The 24,812-nt window shown below is 39.3% G+C and overlaps 1 protein-coding gene and 1 long non-coding RNA gene across 6 annotated transcripts in view; one reads left to right on the top strand and one right to left on the bottom strand.

Moving 5' to 3' along the window:
- Positions 1 to 472: 472 nt before the first annotated feature.
- ARHGAP20 (Rho GTPase activating protein 20) overlaps positions 473 to 24,812 on the bottom strand; it is a 134,909-nt gene continuing 110,569 nt past the window's right edge. For 4 of the 5 annotated variants that reach the window (XM_063784498.1, XM_063784496.1, XM_009424136.5 and 1 more), the window contains 7 exons: positions 15,484 to 15,662; positions 14,149 to 14,310; positions 9,714 to 9,823; positions 6,994 to 7,183; positions 5,767 to 5,881; positions 2,813 to 4,646; positions 473 to 2,232 (listed from right to left, as the gene is read on the bottom strand). In XM_063784498.1, the coding sequence (XP_063640568.1) occupies positions 2,178 to 2,232; positions 2,813 to 4,646; positions 5,767 to 5,881; positions 6,994 to 7,183; positions 9,714 to 9,823; positions 14,149 to 14,310; positions 15,484 to 15,662 (2,645 nt within the window). In that variant the 3' untranslated portion in view covers positions 473 to 2,177. Of the gene's footprint in view, positions 4,647 to 5,766; positions 5,882 to 6,993; positions 7,184 to 9,713; positions 9,824 to 14,148; positions 14,311 to 15,483; positions 15,663 to 24,812 lie in introns of all 5 variants that reach the window. The other variant, XM_009424137.5, reaches the window with a different exon arrangement.
- On the top strand, positions 7,862 to 14,889 carry LOC107967212 (uncharacterized). The gene is made up of 3 exons (XR_001707545.3): positions 7,862 to 8,000; positions 8,192 to 8,251; positions 11,637 to 14,889. It is a non-coding gene; the product is annotated as an uncharacterized LOC107967212 (long non-coding RNA).

Genomic DNA, 24,812 nt, shown 5'->3' on the forward strand with positions numbered 1-24,812 from the left:
AGTCATGACAATCTCGTCATATTGAATACATTTATATGACCTGAAAAGCACTGATGTCTTGGTATGTGTCTGGGGTCATCTGGGTATTCTGGTTAGAATGGTCCAAACTTAGATAAGAAAATCTCACACAATCGAAGTGATCTTATGGTTCTTTGACATAAGAATACTGACTATATCTCATTCCAGGAGCACAGTGAAAACACAATGCTAAGAAAATGAAGACTTTGTATCTAAAACATGACTTGTTTGTTTGGTAAATAACATTAGAAAAAAAGTATTTTAAAAAACCACTTTTCCTAAAAAGACAGACTGACCACAGGTTCTGACTAAAAGCTCAAGGTTCAAATTCAACATTAATTATACTCTATGAAATTTCCAATGTTAGATTATACTCTATGAAATTTCCAATGTTAGGCAGAGATTGGGATCATTAACTAGAACAATTCTACAAAGGGCAATATTGCTCTGGTGGGATGGTTAATTCTGCAGAATGGCATTTTATTTAACAGACAGCATGGACTTCATACATATCCATTATCAGTGCCTTGAAAACCAAACAACTTTAAAAGTTAGCAGCAGTTTCTGCAAGTACAAAAATACACATTTATTACATAACATATGGTAGTAAAATTTGTCAAGATATATTATACAAACTCAAAGCATTTTAGATAAAGCATCAGTCTAATATATTATAGATTGATGGAGTATAATAAAATGACATATAGTCTATCTTCAAATCATACAATATAATACTTTACAGCAATATTAACAAACTATTCACATTAAGAATTACAGGAGTATCTAAGGGAACACAGATAGTAGGAATGGTTATTAAAAAAACCTCAGCAACTATTTTCTTCTATGCTTCAAATTGGGTGAATGATTTTTTACCTGCTAACATGAAAAAAAAAAAAAAAGGCAATTTCTTCCAGAAAGACACTCCAAGCCGTAAGAGCTTCATTCACATCTTGCAGTTCTGACAGTAGTATGCCCTAAGGGAAAGGGGAGTCCCTGCTGACTTTATATATTATACCAAAAAAGATGCATATGGACACTTAGAAGTCTTAATATGTAGGACTGGTTAGTTATAAAGTGAAATCGACTTCACATCTGTGAGTCAGATGGCCAGTGTCACGAAGTAGCTCTTTGGATACAGAGTTCTAAAAGATCATTGTAATGGTTAGCGCAAACAGGGCCATGTCCCCAAGAGGTAGGTAGCACCTATAGCTAATACTGAAATAACTTCTTCTATCTTAGAGAAAATATTTTTTCCCCTATAACTGAAAATGCAACCTTTAGAACAAAAAAGAAAGAACATTTGATATGACCATTTTCTGGTGATTAATAAGACAAATAATTTGGAATAAGCTAGCTTGTGAGAGAAAGGTCCATCTGATGGTGAACTAAAGAGAATAAATGGGCCCAGAGCAACTTCTTATAGGTTAGTAGTTAATGTGAAAGAAGATGCACATCCATTTTTAGTGCCATCCCTGCATACTAGTTGGCAAGGCCTGATAATCTATTCCTAGGTGACGAGATGCACTGCTGCAACCTTTAAGTCAAGAAAGCAGAGAAAGGTCCATGGATATAAAATAAACCAATGGGGTATAAGCCATGAAACATTTGGGGCAAAAATATGGAACAATGTCTGGAAGCAAAACCCAAAGCAAATGGCTGTCTGAGAAGGCCTGGTAGCCACTTTGTTGGGTATTCTATTGTGGGACTCCTTATAACCTGCCAACCTCAATATTGCTCTCTCAATTGCCAAACTACAAAAATCAATCAGAAAAGGGATGATTTATAAGTATGTTTTTCTGGCTGACTGTAATCTAAGAGGCAGGACTGTGCAGAAACATTTCAGCAAGGTGATGCCATGGTTTGATCACATTTTAACAGCATTTGTGTAATTGAGAAAGGACAGTTGTTGTGGTCTTTTCCTCCATATTGAGAGTGAACGCTGTCAGGAGGTCACCTTCTAAATAGAAGAAGTTGCATTTCTGAAGAATGTTCCTAGGCAGAGATACCTTTGAAAAGGGTACTGAAATGAGCAGCCATTTTCTTCTTTCTCCTCACAACTCCGTTTCCTGAAGCCTTGCAAAGCACTTCAACACGAATGAAAAAACAAACCGACAAATACAACCAACAAAACTGATATCATGGTACCCATGGCTTTTGAGTCACTCTGTTTTTCTCCACTCTAGCTGTAGCAATGGGCTGGTTCGTGGAATGATTCTGTAAGGACACGTGATTAGTAAGATCCCACAAAAATGGCCACTGGCTTAGATTTAGGGAAAGATTTTACATGATGTTCTTCATTACTGGACACACTTAATGCTTTGATTAGTGGCATTTTTCTTGCCTACTTATTAAAAACATTCCATGGAATGTAGATGGTTTCTCTGTACCCTTCCCCTCTCTCCTCAGGCCCCTATTCCTCATTCCTGATATCTTGGTCTTCTCAGGACATCAATCTCACAGACTGTTCCCATAAGTGCTTCCTCTACAGAAGATGCTTTCTCTAGCCCTCTGTTAGTATCTCTAAAACCACATGACAGGACCAATCCCAACCTTTAATAAGAAAAAGCCTCCCAAACACTTAGGTGACAAAATTTTTAGCATAAAGTATTTGTCAAGTAGTCTCAATAAAGAGAATTATTTCGTTGTCCTAAGTATTAGCAATGATAATCCTTATGCTACCTCTCCCAGGTATCTTATACAAAGGGGTCATAATAATTATTGTCTATTATTAACCCAGTTCCTGTTCTTGTGGACATCAGATTCTTACTATGCTTAAATGTCTTTGGTTAAATACCTGTCCTCAATGTCGCAGACCACTGTAGGCCCTGAGTCTGGGCTGGTCGCATCCTCTAGAGTCCAAGAGCTGGCTGAGGCTCTTTCCCAAGGCAGAGAACCAGAAGAGCTCTGACTACCAGGCTCTATTTCCTCATGTGACTTCATGCACAGCTTAAGTCTGCTCTCCACCAGGCTGAATGGAGAGCTACAGTGTCTCTCTGAGTCCTGGAAGGGAGAAGAACTACACCTTTGGGCTGATTGCACAGGGGACAGTCCTTCAGCTGCCCTTAAGGGCAAGTCTTTTTGTTCCTCTTGCAGTGAGTTGGCTTCTGGAACACCAGAAGCATGTGGGGGTGGCTCTAAGGGTCCTTTTGGAGAAGCTATTTTCTCTTCCTCTGGTCTGGCTGCCTTTGCTTTCTTTTTGAGGGACCAGTTTTTCAAACTGGCCACACCATTTCTCAACCATGTGCTGGGATGAAGAGTTACAGAATGCATTTGTGAATGCCACTCCATGGTGTCCTTCTTTGTATAGGCTGGGCGGCTGCAAGCCTGCCTTGATGAGGGACCGGGCATTCCAGAAACATGGCTGGCATTGCTAAAGTCAGGAGAAAGCTCTTCCCGTTTTCTCTGAGCCTGAAAAGTGCAATCTATTGGAGAGGAAGTCTCAGTGGGTGTAAACACAGAGTGTTCAGAAATCTGAGAAAAAGCACTGTCTTGGGAGCTTACTGATGAGCCGGATGGGGAAGTGCCTGGGGAGGATAAGCTGGAATAGCTGGTCCTTGGGCAAAGGTTTAATCTTGGGGGTAAAACCTTCTCAGTGTTTTGGTTTGTGGTACTACTCTTGCCCACCTCAATCCCCATGACTAAACTCTGATTAATGAGCTTCTGCCCCTCCATTTGCAAAGACTTATGCCGTTTGAGATAATCCTCCTCTCCATGCAAGAGACCAGCTTCACAGCTGGTTTTATGTTGTTTCTTTGAATAAATTCCCCTGAGATAGGTCAGCTTGCGGTTCTGGTCTTCTATGTTGGGCTCTGAGCAGCGCCGATGTGTCCTTGGACCCTTGAGGGCATCTGCTGTGTGTGGTGGGGAGTATCCAGATGTATTCACATCAAAGGGCTGGTTCTTGGAATGATCCTGTGAGGACATAGGACTATAAGATGCCACAGAAATGGCCACTGGCTTAGACTTAGGGAAAAGTTTCACATGATTTCCTTCACTACCAGACAAGCTTTTCTTCTTAGTGTTTTGAGTAGTGGCATTTTTCTTGCTGACATCAGTGCCTGTGACTAAACTCTGTTTAAAACATGTCTTTCCTTCCTCCTGGAGGGGTTGATTCTGCTTCAGATAGTCTTCATCTTTTTGAGAAAGAATTGCATCACAGCTGGACTTGCGTAGCTTTTTCTGATAAAACTCCCTGAGGTAGGAAAGCTTTGAATCCAGATAGTCGATGCTGGGCTCTGAGCAACGCCGGTGTCGCCTCAGGCTTTTTGCAGCATTTGCTGCAGCTGTGGACAGGTAGCTGGGTGTGCACATGGCAGATGGGGCCCTGGCATGATCCCGCAGTGGGATCTTTGTGTACACTAAAATGTTCACCGGCTTGGATTCAAGAGGCCGTTTCATTTGAACATCTTCATCTTTAGAATGGGCCAAGTCAAAGTCGCTTAGGGTTAAAAGGCCTTCCACCTCGGGCTGGTCAAGATCATAGTCACTGAGGGTTAAGACAGAGTCCATGCTTCTGCTCCCCTGGCCAAGTTTCTTTACCAAGTCACTGCATGGTGCATCAACATCCTCATTTAGCTCATTTTCCAAGCTGTCATAGGAGGAGTCATTCAGTTGAAAGCAAGAAATATCTGTCAAAAAAATTAAACCATGATTAACATATTTACTTACCACAAATATACTCATGCTTCCTTAAGAACAAACTATGGTGCTTAGCTGAATTCTCTTTTCATGTGAAGTGTTCAAATTCCTACTCTCAAGAAAGAGAGAATCTTTCACAATCTCAATTGTTAGTGAAGAATAAAAATAAAATTGCTGGGGTATAGGAGATTTATCTCAGTTCCTGACGAATGGGCTTTCCTTAAGTGAGATTTTCTTAAAGCAATGAACATGTCGTATGACCAAGAAATGGTAAAAAATATGAAGGAATTATTGCCTTCATAGTATAAGTATATCCAGATTCTGAGTAAGACTCTGCCTTCTAACAGATTGCTAGTGGTTATACATACTTAACACTAGTCTTGGGGAAACCATTTACTAACTCTAACAATGTCTCTTTTACAAAGTTCCTTAATATCCATTACCTTATTTAATCTTTACAACAACCATAAAAGTTAGACATTATTTTTATCCACATTTTAGAGATAAAGACAATGATGTTCAGTGGCATAGAATAATTGGCCAAAGATAACACATCTAGTAATTGATGGCACAAGGATTCATATTCTGAAGGCAGCTGTATGTCTTCGAATTCAGTGTTCCCCCACCCTCCCAGCCAAATGATGCTAGTTGTTTCAAACTGTTTCATAGCACACTAGAATTCTGACGTGTCTGAGGGACCAGTACAAGGAAGGAGAGGACAAAAAAAAAAAAACAAAACATTCATGCCTCTACTACCTCTGGGCTTTCTACACCAGTTTCAACCATAGCAGTTCTATTATATATATTAGGGTTATTCATAAAGTTAAAAAGCCCATCAAAAAACATCATACCACAGCATGCTGCCACTAACTTATTGAAGGCTGGAACCTAATCTTTACATAGTTCTTAATCCCACTACACTGTTAACATATGCTGACCTATTGGCAGGCCATCTAAGGAAGGATCAAAAAGCCCTGGGCCCCATTGACCTGGATCAGAGGCTCCTTTCACTTCAGCTGCTGTGGGCTCCAGGAAAACCCCTATCCCAGCACGTTTACAAACAAACATGTGTCTATTTCTCACAAAAACCAATCCAATTATTCACAATACCTGAGGCATTCTCTCTAGTGTCACATCTCACTGAAACCTCTCTGAAGAGGGAAGTGATTTCTTCTCCAAATATCCTAAGGCAATTCTCAATCAGAAATTGTATAAGCAGGGAAACCTGTAAGAAAAAGGACAAACGAAGTATTACTTTTCATATTACATGTTTATAAATCACATTTCATATATAAATCCTGATTTTTAACAAAAAGCACATCTACCCAGAGAAAAATTCATATCGGCTTTAAAAGTACATTAAACAGTTTCCCTAAAAAACTATGATACTTTTAAAAGTAGTTTGGGCATAGAAATGTAATCAGTGGACTAAAGTTATTATTTGTAGCCTTGGCTTAATGTTTTATACCAATGGCTCTGTCTGTAAAATTGGGTAAAGAAATATATTTTGTTATTAAAATTTATAAAGCATCATTAGACAAAGACTTATAAAAACTATTTCTTGTGTAAAGGGCAGGCTGTCATAAGCTTGGGAAGAGGGCTCATCTGCGAGTGCACTGTGAAGGAGAAAGACAGCTAGAAAGAAAACTTGTGTTCCTGACTAGTATCTACCCAGTCATTTGGCTGACAGGTCTATCCATGTACTGCCACCTTCTGCTAGGCTCCCTAACAAGAGGTGCTTGCAGGGAAAGGTAAGAGTTTACTAGGGAGCTTTGTGACTCCATTGAGAGGTTCTGGAACCTTTCTGAAGTTCCCTTGCCCCAGTAGCTGAGGCCAAGGGGCAGGAGAAATGTTAAGAGCAAAGGGACCTGATATCCCCACACCCCTTATTAACTGTCAGGGACTACAGGAGTGTGATTTCAAATAACTACTGTATTATCACCGACTCCATTTTATTTTTAGATGAGGACACTGTGGGTCAATGTAATTTTGCCCAAGACTGTACATCTGGCAAGGGGTGGAGCTGAGAATGGAAGCTTAGCTGTCCTAGTTCCAAAGTCCTTTTTTTCTTTTCATTTAAAAAATCTTATCAGCTGCTTTATCACTTTATGGTTTTAATCATGGTGTTTAGCCTCCTTAAAGGGAAAAGAGAAGTAACCCATCTGCTATCATTTTCTACTTAACAATTCACTTTCCTATAGTCTACCAGTAAAGTCAAATTTATAAGGATACGGTATATTTAAGTTATTTAAGAAATCATCTTTTAGAATACCCCAAATTTCAGTTTCAAAACGGGGACTCAGTCTCCCAGGGCATAAAAATGAAAAACTTCATTACCTTTTTTGTAAATTCGTTTTCTAGTTCTGGGCTGGAGGAAGTAGGAGGCCAAAGAATACTTGGAGCGACACACACAGCTAAATTAAATGCAGTCATCTGATTGGATGAGGAATGTTGCTCAATGTTGTGTAACACCCCAAAAAGATACCTTAGGAGAACAACATTGGCTCTCGGAAGCTGGTCTAATAGCCTAAAGACAGAAAAATTACTCTTTAAGCAAGACATTTCATTCAAAAACTTGTAAAGACAAGCAACTCTCACTTTGAATGGGGAAGAGGGAAATCAAGAACACAGTTCAGATATGCAAGAGTTTCAGTTAACATGGTACCATACAAAGTGAGGACTGCCTGTACAGAAAGAAAAAACAGGCATTGGGAATTTATTTTTTGTTTTTGTATATTGTCTTCACATCTCAAAGAAAATGTAAAAGAATGCAGAAAAATATTTCATTTAAAAAAATGCTGCCTGAAATATTTCCCTGAAACTAGCATAATGCAAACTTAGGCCAATCCTGTAACATTTCAGAATATTTTCAACCAAAAATGACAAAAAGCTTTCTGATAAAATTAAACAGCAATTTATAAAATGCTCATTTAAGTAGCAACACAGAAATGCTGTCTCTTGGTAAGAACCCAAACCTTAGCTATCAAGACGTCCAGGTCCATTTTGAGAGCTTATGTTCTGCTCCACCAGCTTCCAAGGTCAATTTTGTCCTAAATCTGTTTCATTGTATCACTTTCACATATAAGTTGCTTATAGTAGATTTTCTACTGTTCTCATGTTGTTATTGATAAGGGATTTGTAAATGATCAGTCAGCAAAAATGACTACTATTATCCAAAAAAGTTACAAATATACTGATATTCATGACTGTTTTTTTTTTTCAATAGAAACCTGCAACCTAGGGAAAACTAGGGAAAAGATGATAGTCTGACTGCTGCTTGCACAAATAGCAGGGAGGCCTTTCTTTAGTACAATGGACTGACAATGAGCATAGTTTTTGTAAGGGTAAGTTATGAAGGACTTTGAAATAGAACAAAAGATTACTGGGTGTATTCAATGGAAAATAAGGCATCTAGCATAAGCTTTTGGGTTTTCTGCTTCTATGGGGCCCTAAGATTTTTCACAATAAGAGCTATTTTACAACTCTGTGTAAGTTGTAACTAACTGATAGCAGTGCATCTAATACTTGTCTAAAGATGTGAAAATTCTGGTGGAGAGAGAACTGATTGATCTGCACCCCTGCCCTGATAGAAGAGGTCAGTTTTGTTTGTATTCATTTGCAAATTCACTTTAGCATTTCTGATTCATATATATATGAATATATATGTGAATATATGTGAATATATACGAATATATGAATATATGTGAATATATACGAATATATGAATATATGTGAATATATGAATATGAATATATATGATATATGTGAAAATATATATGAATATATGAATATGTATGTGAATATATGTGAACATATATGAATATATGTGAATATATATGAATATATGTGAATATATGTGAATATATATGTGAACATATATATGTATATGTGAATATATGTGAATATATATGTGAATATATATGAATATATATGAATATATGTGAATATATATGAATATGTGAATATATATATGAATATATATATGAATATATACATATGATTTCAACTTTGAAATTTCCTTTGAACTGGTTGTAACATCTTACTAATCTTACTAGTTCCCTCATAAACGATTTAAACAAAACATTTCACGTGTTTATATTTGCATGAGAGTCATAATTTTACCTTTTTCCAAAAAAATCCTTTAACAGCTTATAGGATATATAGCAACACAGTTTAGAATTTGATGCTCACTATCTGAATGGTTTACGCCAAACTATAATGGAAGTGGAGGTGGTATTTTGTTAAACGGCCTTGGTTTCTGGTGTCTTCAGCAGCTGTACTATGTTCTACTGGTGAAAGGTGTAGATAATTCATATATGAAAGTTGCTTAAGAAAAAACAACTGTACTAAACAAGCAAATGCAAGTAAGTAATATTGAGATTCTTGAGTATTCACAGAACTAGAAATACTGCTTTTTGTTAAGGGACATTTCTTTCTTACTCTCTTATAATGCAGGAAACGTCCAGGAATGGGGTAGTGAGTTCTACCAGCAATTTCCCTTTGCATGAGTAGAGACAGTACATCCTTTGTGATCAGACGTCCTTTGCAACTCTGCTTTTCCTTTCCACTTTTCAAGGACTTAACTGTGTCTTTGCTGTGCTTCCACAACACTCTCCAAATCTCTCTTCTAGCACTGATTGTACTGCATTGTAATTCTTGATTTTTCTATCTACCTTACCAGACTGAGTTCCATGAGAAGACAGAATAAGTCATTTTCTCTGTATGACTTCAGTTGGTGAATGCAATATATGATGAGTTGTCTGGTTAAATATTTACAGAAATTAAGATCATAAACTGAAGACCGGGTGTATAGTATTAGCTAGTGGACTAATGGATTTCAGCTCCTATCAGATTCAGGTATATGGAAGGTGTACAATGTTCAAGTATTACAATGTTCAACTATAAGATTAAGAAGGAAAACAATGACAAACTAGAATAAATCTATTTTTAAACTGGTCCACATGGATATGACTTTGATAGCTGTCATTATTTTAATAAATAATCTTATAAAATATTTTTAAAGTATTTTTGAGACATGACCAAATTAGAATAATTACCTTTGAACAGTATTTATTTTCTCTTCATCATTTCCTTGATCCATTACAGAGACCCAGTGATCATAGAGATCTGATGAAAAAATACTTCCTGGAATATTTCGCAGAAAATCCTTAAATAGATGGAAAAACAAATATTTCAAATAATTATCCTCATGCCAAATATGTATTAGAGAAAGTAGAAGACATTTTGTTGAAAAGTTCCCTTACGTACTCTCTTCTGTGAACTACACAGAGCTCTGCGCCAACTCTCCATTGACTTGGGGACACAGAAACATGTACTTTGATTTTCTTATAGCAAAGATCATTGGGATAACTGGAGTCTTCATTACGGTGGGAAAATAAAGGACAACTCATTTGGCTGAAACTTACTGTTTGCATATATTTTAGTGAACTAGTATGACATGACAAGGTCTGGCAGTAAACCATCCTAAATTCCTTTTCCCCTGTCCCTTAGACAGCTAGTTCAAGGAAATGTACCAAGGTATCTATGAGGTTCATTGTCTGGTAGTCATTCATTGAATCATTCTACATGCATTTATTCATATGTGCCAAGCACTATTTAAGTTGCTAGGGATAGAGAAGTGACTAAAACAAAGTCTCTGTTATCTTGGAACTTTATATTCCAGTGTTATTAGTGCAAAATTGCATCAAGAGGTACTTAAGGTTTCTCCCTGTATTCCCTGTAGAAAGGCTCTCATATATTTGGAGAGAGAGAGCATTTCAGGTGATGGCTGGGTTCTAGAAACTTAGGCAGCACACCCATGCCTGATGTATGCTAAATAACATGTCCACAGGATATTATCCTTTTCTAGGAGACCCTATTCTACTGAGACCACTGGCAGGGCTGAGTGTGGTAAGGCTGAACTATGACACAAACAGGATATGACCAAGTATGTTTGTTGTTTAGCTTTTGTTGTTTGGCTTTTGTTTACAAAAAGCTTAAAAATAACAAAATTTGGTTCTTGTCCTGGTCCTACAGAGTTGATTCTAGGCCAACTGTCTCTCTTGCTTTTGGTATGGCATTACCAAGGTCAAGCTTGCAGTCTGATCTCCACCTTAGTAAACTTTAGGCAGAGTAAACTCAATATCGTGTTTAAGTACCATACACATGGTTGGCTACCCTCTTGCAATTTCATGCTTGCAACATGAGGACAGGTGAAAGTCTGCAATTGGGCAATTTTACCTCTTGCTAAACCAAATAAATAATTTTATCTATGTGCCTTATTGAAGGCAACACACAACTTGTTACTTAGATATCATGTTTATAACAGTAATATAGAAGCTGTGATAAGTTATTGTTACAATCAGCTGATTATGTGGGCATCTTCCCCACTTGCTTATGAGCTCCTCCAGGGTAGGGACAGACCCTTCTTTGTACATGTCAATGCCAAGCACAGTCCTAGCCATAGTAGAGGACATTAGTGAACTGCTGCTAAATTGCATATGGCCAAATATTAATGGGAGCCAAGAGAAGGCCAATCAACTGTAACTGAGATTTTAAGATAATTTGAAAAGCCTCTTTGTAGTCATGTCACTTTATTACTATCCTTTTTTTTTTTAGAATGTTTAACAAGAAGGAAGAATGACTAATTCAAAGTCTTCTTCTGTTCTATTATATCTTCTAGCAGAAATGTACCTGCATGCTTGTGATTCAGGTATATCATTACAAAAGTTACCTCTTTTTGGGTAAAGTGATTGAATTTTCATAATTCCAAACTAATTTTAGCTGCTGTACCCACTTTAGAAGTTAGATTTAGAAGAAGCAAAATCTGTTATTTCAAAATGTGGTAGGGACAATAGCTCTCTTTTTAAATCTCAGTGGAAAACATACTTATGATCTGTCTTGAAGAAAAACATCATTAACATCTTAAACCTACACTTGAAAGATAATAACTCGTAACATCTCAATGAACTCTCCCACAGCTGGAATAACAAGTTACGAAATACAACCATCATCACAGCTGAGAAGGATGTGAGAGCCGATTCTGCACTGCAATCACCAGCTCACAGCACTTAGTTGAATGTCTCCTCTCCTCCAAAACCAGAGCCAAGGCCATCAGCAGAACCCTCAAAGTCATCTGAGATGAGATACTGCAGGATTAAATATGAACTTTTCCTCAAAGGTTTGATGGATCAAAGTTATAGTGTCTTCAGCAATTTTTATCCAATTATAGTTTGAAGAGTTAAGCTATAACTTAAACTTATATTTAAGCAAAACCAGCATAAGTGAAAAAAAGTACCACTTCAAAACAGATTCAAAAACAAGAAATAGAACAAAAGCTTAAGAACTTTTGCTAAAAATTATCTCCCTTTCTGCAACCACTTGGAAGAAAAGGGGGTAAAACATAACGATAAAATGTTAATTACTTGGAACACATTTAACCAGACTTTTCAATCATTTGGATCATTTTTTGCCTTTTGGTTATTTTTGGACAAATATTTCTGCAATTTGAAACATAATTTAACTCTTCTAGAACCATGCTTCTTTGCAATAGCATCAATAGTTTAGCACAAAATTTTAAGAAGTGTAATGCTATGAAGAATAGCATAGTAAGAAATTTTTTTTTCTGCAAACATTCTTGGTTGTTAAAGAAAATTGTTTTAAAACACAAGCTTGGGAGGCCGAGGCGGGCGGATCACGAGGTCAGGAGATCGAGACCATCCTGGCTAACACAGTGAAACCCCGTCTCTACTAAAAATACAAAAAAATTTGCCAGGCGTGGTGTCGGGCAACTGTAGTCCCAGCTACTCAGGAGGCTGAGGCAGGAGAATGGCATGAACCCAGGAGGTGGAGTTTGCAGTGAGCCGAGATCGTGCCACTGCACTCCAGCCTGGGCAACAGAGTGAGACCCCGACTGAAAAAAACAAAAAACAAAAAAACACAAGCTTTACCTTTGTAAACTAAGAGATACATATAAAAAAGGAAAATTTGTCATGCATAAAAAACCTTGGCATATATATCTGGCTACATATTTTTACATATGCATATTTGTATTTTACATATACATATTTTTATTGTGTTCCAGGATTGAAGAGTAATCATAAACCCTGTGCAAAACAGATGAGGTGACCTTAGCTTCAACCCTCCAGTTCTCTTGCATGATATCTAATTGCAAAAATTTATAGCAGGGTTTAAGAGCAGATATGGCTTATTTATCCAGAAACATCTGATTGTATATAAAGTCATGAAGTAACATTCTGTAAGCACCTGGGCACTCAGCTGGAGTAGGGGTATGCAAGAATCTTCTTCACCATATTTTCCTTAACTTGGTTTTCACGTTTCAGCCTGAGATACAGGCTGGGGCCTTGTCTTGACCCCTAGCTCTGGTGCATTCCAATCCTTTGGGAGGTGAGAGCCTGACACAGGTCTGCAGAAGATACTGCTAAGGTCAAAAGCTCTGCTTAGAGCTCATTTTGACTGTAGGTGTTTCCAAAAATGTAGAGCATTTCCAAGAATGTGGGGGCAGAAAACATTTTAGAACTCTCTATCTCTGTAACCATGGATGTGACTTAAGTAACAATGGGTAAAGTGTAAGAACCACAAAGAATGCCAAGTGTGGTAAAAGTAAAGGAAAACTTAGATGCTGAAGTCATTCCTACTCCACTTTTAAAGTAAAAGGCATTAGGCTGGGTGCGGTGGCTCACGCCTATTATCCCAGCTCTCTGGGAGGCTGAGGCAGGTGGATCACCTGAGGTCAGGAATTAGAGACCAGCTGGGCCAACATGGTGAAACCCCATCTCTACTAAAAATACAAAAATTAGCTGGACCTGGTAGTGCATGCTTGTAATCCCAGCTACTCGGGAGGCTGAGGCAGGAGAATCACTTGAACCCAGGAGGTGGAGGTTGCAGTGAGCCGCAATCATGCCATTGCACTCCAGCCTGGGCGACAGAGTGAGACCCCGCCTCAAAAAAAAAAAAAAAAAAAGGGAAGGCATGATGATTATGAAAATAAATGGAATTTTCAGTGATCTCAGCAATTTTTTATTTCAATTGTGAGCCAAATGTTTATTATGGCAAACTTCTTTAACTGTTTTCAAATGTCTAATGTTTATATTTGAAAACTGCCTTCATTAAGAAGGTAGTAAGAGAGTGAGGAAATCATATGCAGGATGTCTGTTTTGGTATACGTGTGTTTTTTGATTTTTTAAACTTACAATTTTTATTTTTTACATGGAGTGGCAGAAGTAAAGATGAGATTAGTGTGGGATAAAAATTTAAAAAGCATATCTGATATGTCATATCATCAGTGGTAGCTTTTAAAGTCCAATGTTGACTTTGTGAAATGTTTTTATAACACTTTTTAGTGTTAAAAATTATGTTTATAAATCTATTATGGGTCTTTGCAAATAGAAATAATGTTCATAATGAAAAAGTAAAACACCCTCTTTCTCTAGAGCTACACCATGGGGTGGATAAAGGGATGACTCTTCTTACCTTTAAGACAGATGCTATCACAAAAATAGATTCACAGTCTAGGTGTACTTCGACTCCAGAATTCAATTTCTCTTTTAGTTCTCTGCAGGATTTCACATTGGCTGATTGCCTGAAGATACCTTTGGTGAGAGGTCCTTTTTGATTAAGAAAGAAAAGCATATCCTATGGGGAAGCAAAGGAAAATAAACAAAATGACACTTCCACACACACAAATAAGGGAATGTACACTTGCCCTCTTTGGATGCCAGAGGCTAGGGTGTGCTAGGGTAAAAGCACTGAAGGATTGGAGCTAAATAAATGGCCGGAAAAATTAAAGTCACCTTTTTGGAAAGTGGAAGGGTGGTTACCAGGGGCTGGGGGTGGTGGTGAGCAGGTTGGGGAGATGTTGGTCAAAGGATACAAAATTTCAGTTAGGAGGAATAAGGTCACATGATCTATTATATAAAATTATGATTATAGTTAATAATGCATTATATTCCTAAAAATTGCTCAGAGAGTGAATTTTAAGTGTTCTCTAATTTTCCTTTCTATCACTACGTCCTGCTTACAGTGTAAGAAGAGAATGGGTTTTGAAGACAAGCAATCCATGGGATCCAAAACCTAGTTATGCCACTTGGTTACTGTGTAACATTGAGTGCAGTACTGAGGTTTTAAAACAATTTGTAAACGGATGAGATGATGACATGATAACAACTATCCCCTAAATTTGTTGTGAAGAATAAATAAAGTGGCTAGACAAGTGTCTTGCATTTATAGATGCATAATATAGTATAAAATGCCATATATGTAGTATAGTGCTTGAAGGATACTGGAGACTCAATACTGCTTAGCAGTGATTATTTAAAATATCAACTGGAGATAATATAAACCCAGTGGCTTTCATCTGACCCACTCTATATACAAAAGATAAATAAATGCCAGGGAATGTATCTTTATGCGTGAGCACTTGAAATATAAATAAAACGGATTTAAAAACCTAAGTGTAGGATCGAGTAGTTTCTCTTGCTACAATGATCAAAGAAGACTTTGAGAACAATGTGACGTTCAAGAAAGGATTTGTGAGGAATAATGTGAATTCTCTGTCTGCAGGGCAAATTCTGCTTTATCTGAGAAAGCTTACGTGGCTCTTTCCTAGGTTATTTCTTTCCATTATGTCTTCCTTCTGATTTCACAGTAGCTAAATCAGATTTTGTTATTTGTAGGAATAATAGTGAAGATTCTTAGCCAAAGACAGTGGTGTCTATAATTTTTCCATTTGGGGACAGATTTACCTTGCAGAGCTCTCCTTTCCCAAACACCCTTTCCCATCAGTTTACAGACCAAAATGAGCCTTACCAAGACAGGTTTGGGCAGATTGTCATTCTCACAAATATTTGGCAGAGAAATTCCAAAGAGCTGTCCTGGCATAGTTGATGTTGGCGATGTGGGCAAGTTGTCCAGGTGAGTGCTAGAACCTCGCCAGAAGGCCCAGTTTATGATAGATCTTCTCCTTTTAAATGTCTTATGACCTGAATCTAAGGAAGAAGTGAGCTTATTAGAAAAATGAGTTTCATTCACTTAATCTTATTTCTATAACTTCCATTTTATGGTATGTTTGTTGCTATGGCTCAAAGAGAAAAAGATGCTAATAGATGGCTTTTGTCATTGACAATTCAACCTATAAAATTTCATTTCGTCTTTCATCTTATAAATGAAAGACGAATCAATGAAGGAAGAATCAAATGTTTGGGTTCTTCTCCCATCCAGTTTTTGGACATCACTGGTCTGTTTACTTGAATTTTGGCACTACATTTTCAAAGGTGAAAGACTCCCTTATTGAACTGTAACACCTAAAAGCAAAAAGCGTTTCATACAAACCCATTTATTTTCCCATTTTAAAGATGAGACTAAGCATGCAAAAAGTTTAAATAAGACTATAGTTAAATACTGAGAAAAAAGAAAGTGTGAAGAGGGAAAGATAAAGGTGGAAGGGGAAGTAGGAGTAAGAGAAGGACAAGATGAAAGCGAAAAGGAGGAAGAAAAAGGAAGAAGGAAGAGAAGGGAAGAGGGGAGGAGAAGAAAGAGGAGAGGAGTTTTCTCTGTTAAGATGTTCGTTAGAAATAAAGAATCCTTTAGTATCTGACATACTACTCTCCTCTTGAGAACACAGACAGGAAGCTAATGTCCTAAAGTTTTTTCCTTTCTTTGCAACTGTAGACTTTTATGTTTCTTTTCAGTTCTTGACTTTAAAGTATGTTTAAGGAAGCATGGATGGACACAAACATGAAGTTTATAATCTACTAGGGATGAAGAACTGGTCAGGGTGAGGAGAAAAGCAAGTATGTTAATAAATATAATGTCATGAGGTAGGAACAAAGTACTAAAAGCATTCAGAGGAAAGTAAATCACATCTGGTCAATAAGAGGGAGGGGGTGATCTTGGGGGTGTTTGCATTTGACTTGGATTTTGAATGAACAAGATTTTAACACATAGAGCATCTGGCATAGTGCCTTCCATCTAGTGAGTACTCACTAAATCATTATTAAACAATAATTGAAATTGAGGAGGGATTTAAGTAGAAAAAGACAACATGAAAAAGAACAGGCAGAAGAAAGGTCAACAGTAAGGTATGGTTTTATACCATAGTGCCAAAATGTTTTTGGTGTCATTTGTGTCTAATTTTAACATGAAGTTTAACAGGTTTGCTTATGATTTAATACATAAAAATCTCTTTAAGGTTACACTTTTAAAAGTGGCTGACCTCTCTGTCCCCTCTTCCCAACAGATACACACAAGTAACAACTATAAACTCTGGAAAACCAACCAAAATAAACCTAGCTGAAGGCACTAAACAGTGAGCAAAAGAAGGTAGATATAGAGGTCAAAGTGTGACACTTGGATGAAGGGAATGGCATAGGACTGGGTGAGTTTTCTAATCTTATAGCTTTTAGGCTGAGGGCAGGCCCCCGCGTAATGGGGGTGACTAAAAGTTGAGAAGAAACCTGTACTCTTACTGGCTTGAAGAACTAGAGAAGGGAGACAGAGGTACCCACAGCTGGAAAGTGAGGGGGGATCCCAGAAAGAAGAAAGCCTGATAGTGGGAGCCCTAAATACTATGTATAAATTCTGCCCACATCTCTGGCTAACCCCTGAAGCTTGCATTCACAGGGGCAGATTCAAAAGAGCTTGCAATTAAGGTTGACAGAACTGAGATTTGAGGAGCCATAATGCCTAGGCAGTACCCACTCATGGCTTGACTCCATTTTCTCCAGTGAGAGTGCACGAGAATTGGTAATTAGACTGGCTGTGTGGCATTGTTCCTTATGACACCAAACTAAAACAGAGATGTTCCCAACATTCCCTGATAATGAAATACTGAAGGACTGATCTTTTAAAGGACACAGTCAGCAGTCTTGTCATTTCAGTGGAATTAGACATATTAATTCCAAAGAAGTCTTCTATATTGTTGGCTACCTTAGCATTTTATTTCCTTAGAATAAACTACTTAACTAAATATTTAAAAAGCCAAGTTGTGGGAGGATAAATAAGTAAGCAACGTTTTACCAAATGGCCTTAAGATCATCATCTACACATCACTTCCTTGAAATACAGCAAATGCATCATCAATGTACACACACAGGTATGTAAAGCTCTTTGGCTCTAGAGTCAGGAGCCTCTCTGAACTCCCAGTTCAGAAACTTATTTGGACCAAGTTACTTAACCTCTTTTCTTTCCTCAACCTTAAAATGTAAAGGATATGAATTAGCCCTTAAAGGCTTATTGAAAGGATTGTATAGGATAATCTATAAAAGTAGTACTTTGTCACAGTGATCTTGATGAATGCTGTCAAGATACCAATCTCCTCCCCACAAAGAGGACAACCTCTCTGCACCTACTCTCCATGTGGTTTCACAGCCTTCAGCAGGTATCCATATATGAAGGAATACCAATACTCCACTTAAGTAAAGCAGTTTCTTCCTGCTCTGACATTCTCAACCTCCATTATTTAAAAAAACAAAACAAAAACGGAAAAGGACCAACCAAAAAAAGTTCAGGACCAGATGGATTCACAGCCGAATTCTACCAGAGGTACAAGGAGGAGCTGGTACCATTCCCTCTGAAATTATTCCAATCAATAGAAAAAGAGGGAATCCTCCCTAACTCATTTTATGAGGCCAGCATCATCCTGATACCAAAGCCTGGCAGAGACACAACAAAAAAAAGAGCATTCTAGACCAACATCCTTGATGAACATTGATGCAAAAATCCTCAATAAAATACTGGCAAACCGAATCCAGCAGCACATCAAAAAGCTTATCCACCATGATCAAGTGGGCTTCATCCCTGGGATGCAAGGCTGGTTCAACATACGCAAATCAATAAATGTAATCCAGCATATAAACAGAACCAAAGACAAAAACCACATGATTATCTCAATAGATGCAGAAAAGATCTTTGACAAAATTCAACAACCCTCATGCTAAAAACTCTCAATAAATTAGGTATTGAGGGGACGTATCTGAAAATAATAAGAGCTATCTATGACAAACCCACAGCCAATATCATACTGAATGGGCAAAAACTGGAAGCATTCCCTTTGAAAACTGGCACAAGACAGGGATGCCCTCCCTCACCACTCCTATTCAACATAGTGTTAGAAGTTCTGGCCAGAGCAATCAGGCAGGAGAAGGAAATAAAGGGCATTCAATTAGGAAAAGAGGAAGTCAAATTGTCCCTGTTTGCAGATGACATGATTGTATATCTAGAAAACCCCATGGTCTCAGCCCCAAATCTCCTTAAGCTGATAAGCAACTTCAGCAAAGTCTCAGGATACAAAATCAATGTACAAAAATAACAAGCATTCTTATACACTAATAACAGACAAACGGAGAGCCAAATCATGAGTGAACTCCCATTCACAACCGCTTCAAAGAGAATAAAATACCTAGGAATCCAACTTACAAGGGATGTGAAGGACCTCTTCAAGGAGAACTACAAACCACTGCCCAATGAAATAAAAGAGGATACAAACAAATGGAAGAACATTCCATGCTCATGGGTAAGAAGAATCAATATCGTGAAAATGGCCATACTGCCCAAGGTAATTTATAGATTTAATGTCATTCCCATCAAGCTACCAATGACTTTCTTCACAGAATTGGAAAAAACTACTTTAAAGTTCATATGGAACCAAAAAAGAGCCCACATTGCCAAGTCAATCCTAATCCAAAAGAACAAAGCTGGAGGCATCACGCTACCTGACTTCAAACTATACTACAAGGCTACAGTAACCAAAACAGCATGGTACTGGTACCAAAACAGAGATATAGACCAATGGAACAGAACAGAGCACTCAGAAATAATGCCACATGTCTACAACTATCTGATCTTTGACAAACCTGAGAAAAACAAGAAATGGGGAAAGGATTCCCTATTTAATAAATGGTGCTGGGAAAACTGGCTAGCCATATGTAGAAAGCTGAAACTGGATGCCTTCCTTACACCTTATACAAAGATTAATTCAAGATGGATTAAAGACTTACATGTTAGACCTAAAACTATAAAAACCCTAGAAGAAAACCTAGGCAATACCATTCAGGACATAGGCATGGGCAAGGACTTCATGTCTAAAACACCAAAAGCAATGGCAACAAGGGCCAAAATTGACAAATGGGATCTAATTAAACTGAAGAGCTTCTGCACAGCAAAAGAAACTACCATCGGAGTGAACAGGCAACCTACAGAATGGGAGAACATTTTTGCAACCTACTCATCTGACAAAGGGCTAATATCCAGAATCTACAATGAACTCAAACAAATTTACAAGAAATAAACAACCCCATCAAAAAGTGGGCAAAGGATATGAACAGACACTTCTCAAAAGAAGACATTTATGCAGCCAAAAAACACATGAAAAAATGCTCATCATCACTGGCCATCAGAGAAATGGAAATCAAAGCCACAATGAGATACCATCTCACACCAGTTAGAATGGTGATCATTAAAAAGTCAGGAAACAACAGGTGCTGGAGAGGATGTGGAGAAATAGGAACACTTTTACACTGTTGGTGGGACTGTAAACTAGTTCAACCATTGTGGAAGTCAGTGTGGCGATTCCTCAGGGATCTAGAACTAGGAATACCATTTGACCCAGCTATCCCATTACTGGGTATATACCCAAAGGATTATAAATCATGCTGCTATAAAGACACATGCACATGTATGTTTATTGCGGCACTATTCACAATAGCAAAGACTTGGAACCAACCCAAATGTCCAACAGTGATAGACTGGATTAAGAAAATGTGGCACATACAGACCATGGAATACTATGCAGCCATAAAAAAGGATGAGTTCATGTCCTTTGTAGGGACATGGATGAAACTGGAAACCATCATTCTCAGCAAACTATCACAAGGACAAAAATCAAACACCGCATGTTCTCACTCGTAGGTGGGAATTGAACAATGAGAACACATGGACACAGGAAGGGGAACATCACACACTGGGAACCGTTGTGGGGTGGGGGGAGGGGGAGGGAAAGCACTGGGAAATATACCTAATGCTAAATGACAAGTTGATGGGTGCAGCACACCAACATGGCACGTGTATACATATGTAACAAGCCTGCACGTTGTGCACATGTACCCTAAAGTATAATAAAATTAAAAAAAAAAAAAACTGAAAAGGAAACTAAACCTTTTCTGAAGTCCAGGAAGGGGTTCCTGTACGTCTAGCAAGGTCAATCTATGCAAATATGTGTTTAATATATATGTGAATATGTATGTAATATATATGTGAATATGTATGTTGAGTACTTGTGCTCAGTCTTGGTTTGCTCACATTTACTTGATTTTTATTTATTATTATTATTTTTTTAGAGATGAGGTCTCACTATGTTTGCCCAGGCTAGTCTCAAAACCCCTGGGCTCAAGCAAGCCCCTGCCTCGGCCTCCCAAAGTGCTGGGATTACAGGCGTGAGCCACTGTACACAGCCCTGATTTTATTATTTCTAAAACAATCAAAATAAAAACTTATTTGATTTTTTAGCTTTCACACATTTAAGAACAATGCTCTGTCAAAAAGTTATATACTCAGCTGCCCTATGAGTGTTGACAGAGGATAAAGTAGAAATTGAGTCCTTTACTTTATCATAAATATTCTCAGCTGTAGCCATGCCTTTTGCTATGTATACACACGGCATTCAACCTGAGCGTTCAGGATTCCTCTGGGACTGAGAGAAAAAAATTTCATTAAAGTTTACTTTCTTACAGAGCTTTTAATGCACAGATCTTACTTTCTAAATGTCACAAAGGCTAATGAGAAAACGTGCTATTGCTATAAGAAATGAGGGATGTAAATGTAAAGCAAACTAAATTCAAGTAAATCTAGCTTTCCTAAATGTCCCTGGCAAGATTCAAGTTAGTGTGTTTATGTGCTTAAATTAGATAACTGAATGTTAAAAATTACAGTTCTTAAAACGTTGTGTTTATATAATAATAATCATAACAACAAAAAATGTTAGAAATTCTACTCCAGCCATGTAACTCCCCAAATTAAGAATATCCCCACCTTTTTTTTTTTTTTTTTTTCCCTAGAGTAGAAAACATAGAGGTGAATACAGGGTAAACAGAAAAAAAGATGTATCCCATATTTTACCAGCCACCATAAAATTTCAATTCCAGTTCAGTCCTAGGTCTGAAGCAGGTGTGGAAAGTGAACCTACTTTGGGCATAGAGCTGGGAGTTCAGGACAGACTGGAACTCCAAGAACTACTTCAGACTACATTCACAAAGATTCCATTTAATTCCAGAACTCTTCCATTCCACTCAAGTTTTTCCATACTAGGGTTGAGTAAGCCATTCAATCTTTCATTTAATTTCTACTCTGTTCTATACACTAGACTAAGCCCTGGGATGAGTTCCTAGGTCTTAAGAAGGTCATTGTCTAAAGAGACAAGTAGATTATATAAACAGATAATCATAATGTGATTTTTTAATGTGTTACACTAGAGATGTGTATAAAGTGCTAACTGCCTGAAGGAACAAAGATTTCCTAGAAGTAATGATGGCAGCAGCAGGCTGTCTGGAGTGGCTGCTGCCATCACACTGGCTGTAGCGGGGAGGCATGGCCAGGGCTGTAGGATTCATGAAGCTGGCAGGGGCTGGGGACAAGCAGGAGCCCTGCCCCTTCTGAGTTGGGGTGGGAGGTCCCTTGGGTGCCACTGCAGACACCCAAGCCATGGCTGTGGACCCTGGAATCCCTGGGCTCTCAGGACCTGGGAGCAGGTGGGAGCCCTGCCCTCCTGGGTGGAGGTGCAGCCATCTGAGTTGTGGTTGCAGGCCTGAGCTTCCTGCTCCACAGAGCAGGTAGGAGCCTTGCCCTCCCAGGAGCTGCACCTGTCCAAGTCATGGCTATAGACCAGACCTCCCTGTGCTCTTGTGTGGGGACAGGTAGGAGCCCTGCCCTCCCAGGTGTAGCTCCAGTCACCCAAGTCATGGCTGCAGACCCAGGCCTCTTGCTCCATGGAACATGCAGAGCCCCATTCCCCAACACAGCTGTAGCCAACCAAACTGCAACTGTAGACATAGACATTTCTGTACTCTTGGGGGTCCTTAAGGCCACCCCTGCCCTCACAGGCTCAGAAGTGCCTGCTACCATTGCCTGGCTTCTCCCTGCTGTCGGCACCTGCTCTGATCATGGTGCAAAGTTGGGTGAGTCCAAGTGCTGTTGCAGCCCAACCAGGTTGTGCAAACACTTGGGGCAGTGCTGACATGCCAGCCCCCTGGTGCCTTGGACTGCTCTGGACTTTGGGTGCCAACAAGCATAGGAGGGAAGCCGATCGGGGGCTGAGGCAGCTCTGTGCTGGCCTGCAGGTGCCCCTTTGCACCTATAGCCTGGGCGCCATGAACAGCAGCAGGAGGCAGAAAGGTTCCTGGGCAGAAGGGGGTAAGTCCCTGGTGAAGCCTACTTTTAGGCCAGGGAGGGCCTGAAAGCTGGGGGCCAGGCTGCCAGTCCTGTGGACTGGAGTGGGAACTTGTGGTGCTTTTTCTGGGTCTGCCCATGGCTGCCCATGGACAAATAAGCATGCTCTTCCTCCCCTCTGAAGTCCATAAAACCCCTAGGCTCAGTCAGAGCTGAGCAGATGTCCTGACAACCAGCTGCAGAGAGGACTACCCACTACAGGGCCTCCTTTCTGCTGAGAGCTGCAGATGTGAGGATGACCAGCCTGCAGAGAGGAGCTACCCACTCCAGGGCCTCCTCTCTGAGAGCTGCACAGATGATGAAACAACCAACTACAGGGAGGAGCTATCCTCTCTGCTAGGAGTTGGACATCTGATGGGATGACCTGCCTGCAGAGAGGAGCTACCCTCTTTGCTAGGAGCTGAACACTTGATGGGGCACCCTGGCTGCAGAAAGGAGCTGCCCCCTGTGGGTCTCCTCTGAGCTGTTATATTGCTCAATAAAGCTCCTCTTCATCTTGCTAACCCTTCACTTGTCTGTGTACCTCATTCTTCCTGGTCACAGGATGAGAACTTTGGATCCGCTGAATGGTGAGGCTGAAAGAGTGGTAACACAAACAGGGCTGAAACATGCCCCTTGTTCACCACACTGCGGGTGAAGAGAAGGAGATAAGAGCTGTGGCCCTTTGGGAAGCCCAGAGCTGGGAGCTCCCTGAGCAGGGCTGTGACTCCCACTTTGGGTCCCTGCAGTTCCTGGCATCTCCAAGCTTCTGGGCACCACTGTGTTCCCTAGTGCCAGCCATGGAAGCTGCTGGTGGTGTGCCTGGTCTGGCTGCAGCCTCACAGACAGCCAGCACCCATGCAGGCACGTGCAGCTGTCCGCTACGCTGCAGCAGCTGGTATGTCTGACTGTGTGCAGTGTCCAGGCCCCATGCTCACTCACACACCCCTCGCCACTCCACACCTGACTTGCCTCTGGCAGGCATGGGATCCAGGCCAGTAGTAAGAGCCAAGTGCAGCCTGCAAGGCCGAGTGGGTGGAATGAACCCAGTGGCCTGAGCAAATCTTGGGCAAATGCATCACTGTCCACAGAGATTTCCGGCCAGAAAAGTGACAACCCCAAGGTGTTGTAACAGTGACATATAACAGTAACAGTAACCTGTAACAGTAGCATGTGAGTTGGGCCTTGAGGTCAGAACTTTGAATGTCTATATCTTGAACCTCCACAATTAACACTAGAGCTTTCCCACTGGGGATCAACCATTCCAAAGATGAGTTACAGATCTAAGTCTCAGAGGGGGCCTTCTGAAAGATGTATTGCTGTTATGTTTTCAGTGTAAGGCTATTTACTAGGAGGCCTTCTCTACACTGAGGCAAAAATTTGGAAAAAAGATTGGCAATGACTATCTCACCGATGGTTATGCTGGTTAACAGGGATATTTTCTGAAAGCTAATTAGAGAAAGCTTTACATTTAGTTTAAAAATAAAATATTGTTCTCAGACAATATTCTAACAGAAATCATTAGATTTTAACCCTTTGTTTCCAGGGGAGAAAACAAGACATGATTTTCCACATAAGAGACCATGCAAAATACCCATTTCCTAGGACTAAGCAATTTAAGAATTTATGAATTCTGTGCATTTTAAATATACAGGCCACAAACAAGTGTGAAAGATTCTGACTATAACAACTGGCACTTGGTAAATAAGGCAAAATTCTAT

Source organism: Pan troglodytes, chromosome 9, assembly GCF_028858775.2.
Source record: "Pan troglodytes isolate AG18354 chromosome 9, NHGRI_mPanTro3-v2.0_pri, whole genome shotgun sequence".
In the NCBI taxonomy this organism is placed as follows: domain Eukaryota; kingdom Metazoa; phylum Chordata; class Mammalia; order Primates; family Hominidae; genus Pan; species Pan troglodytes.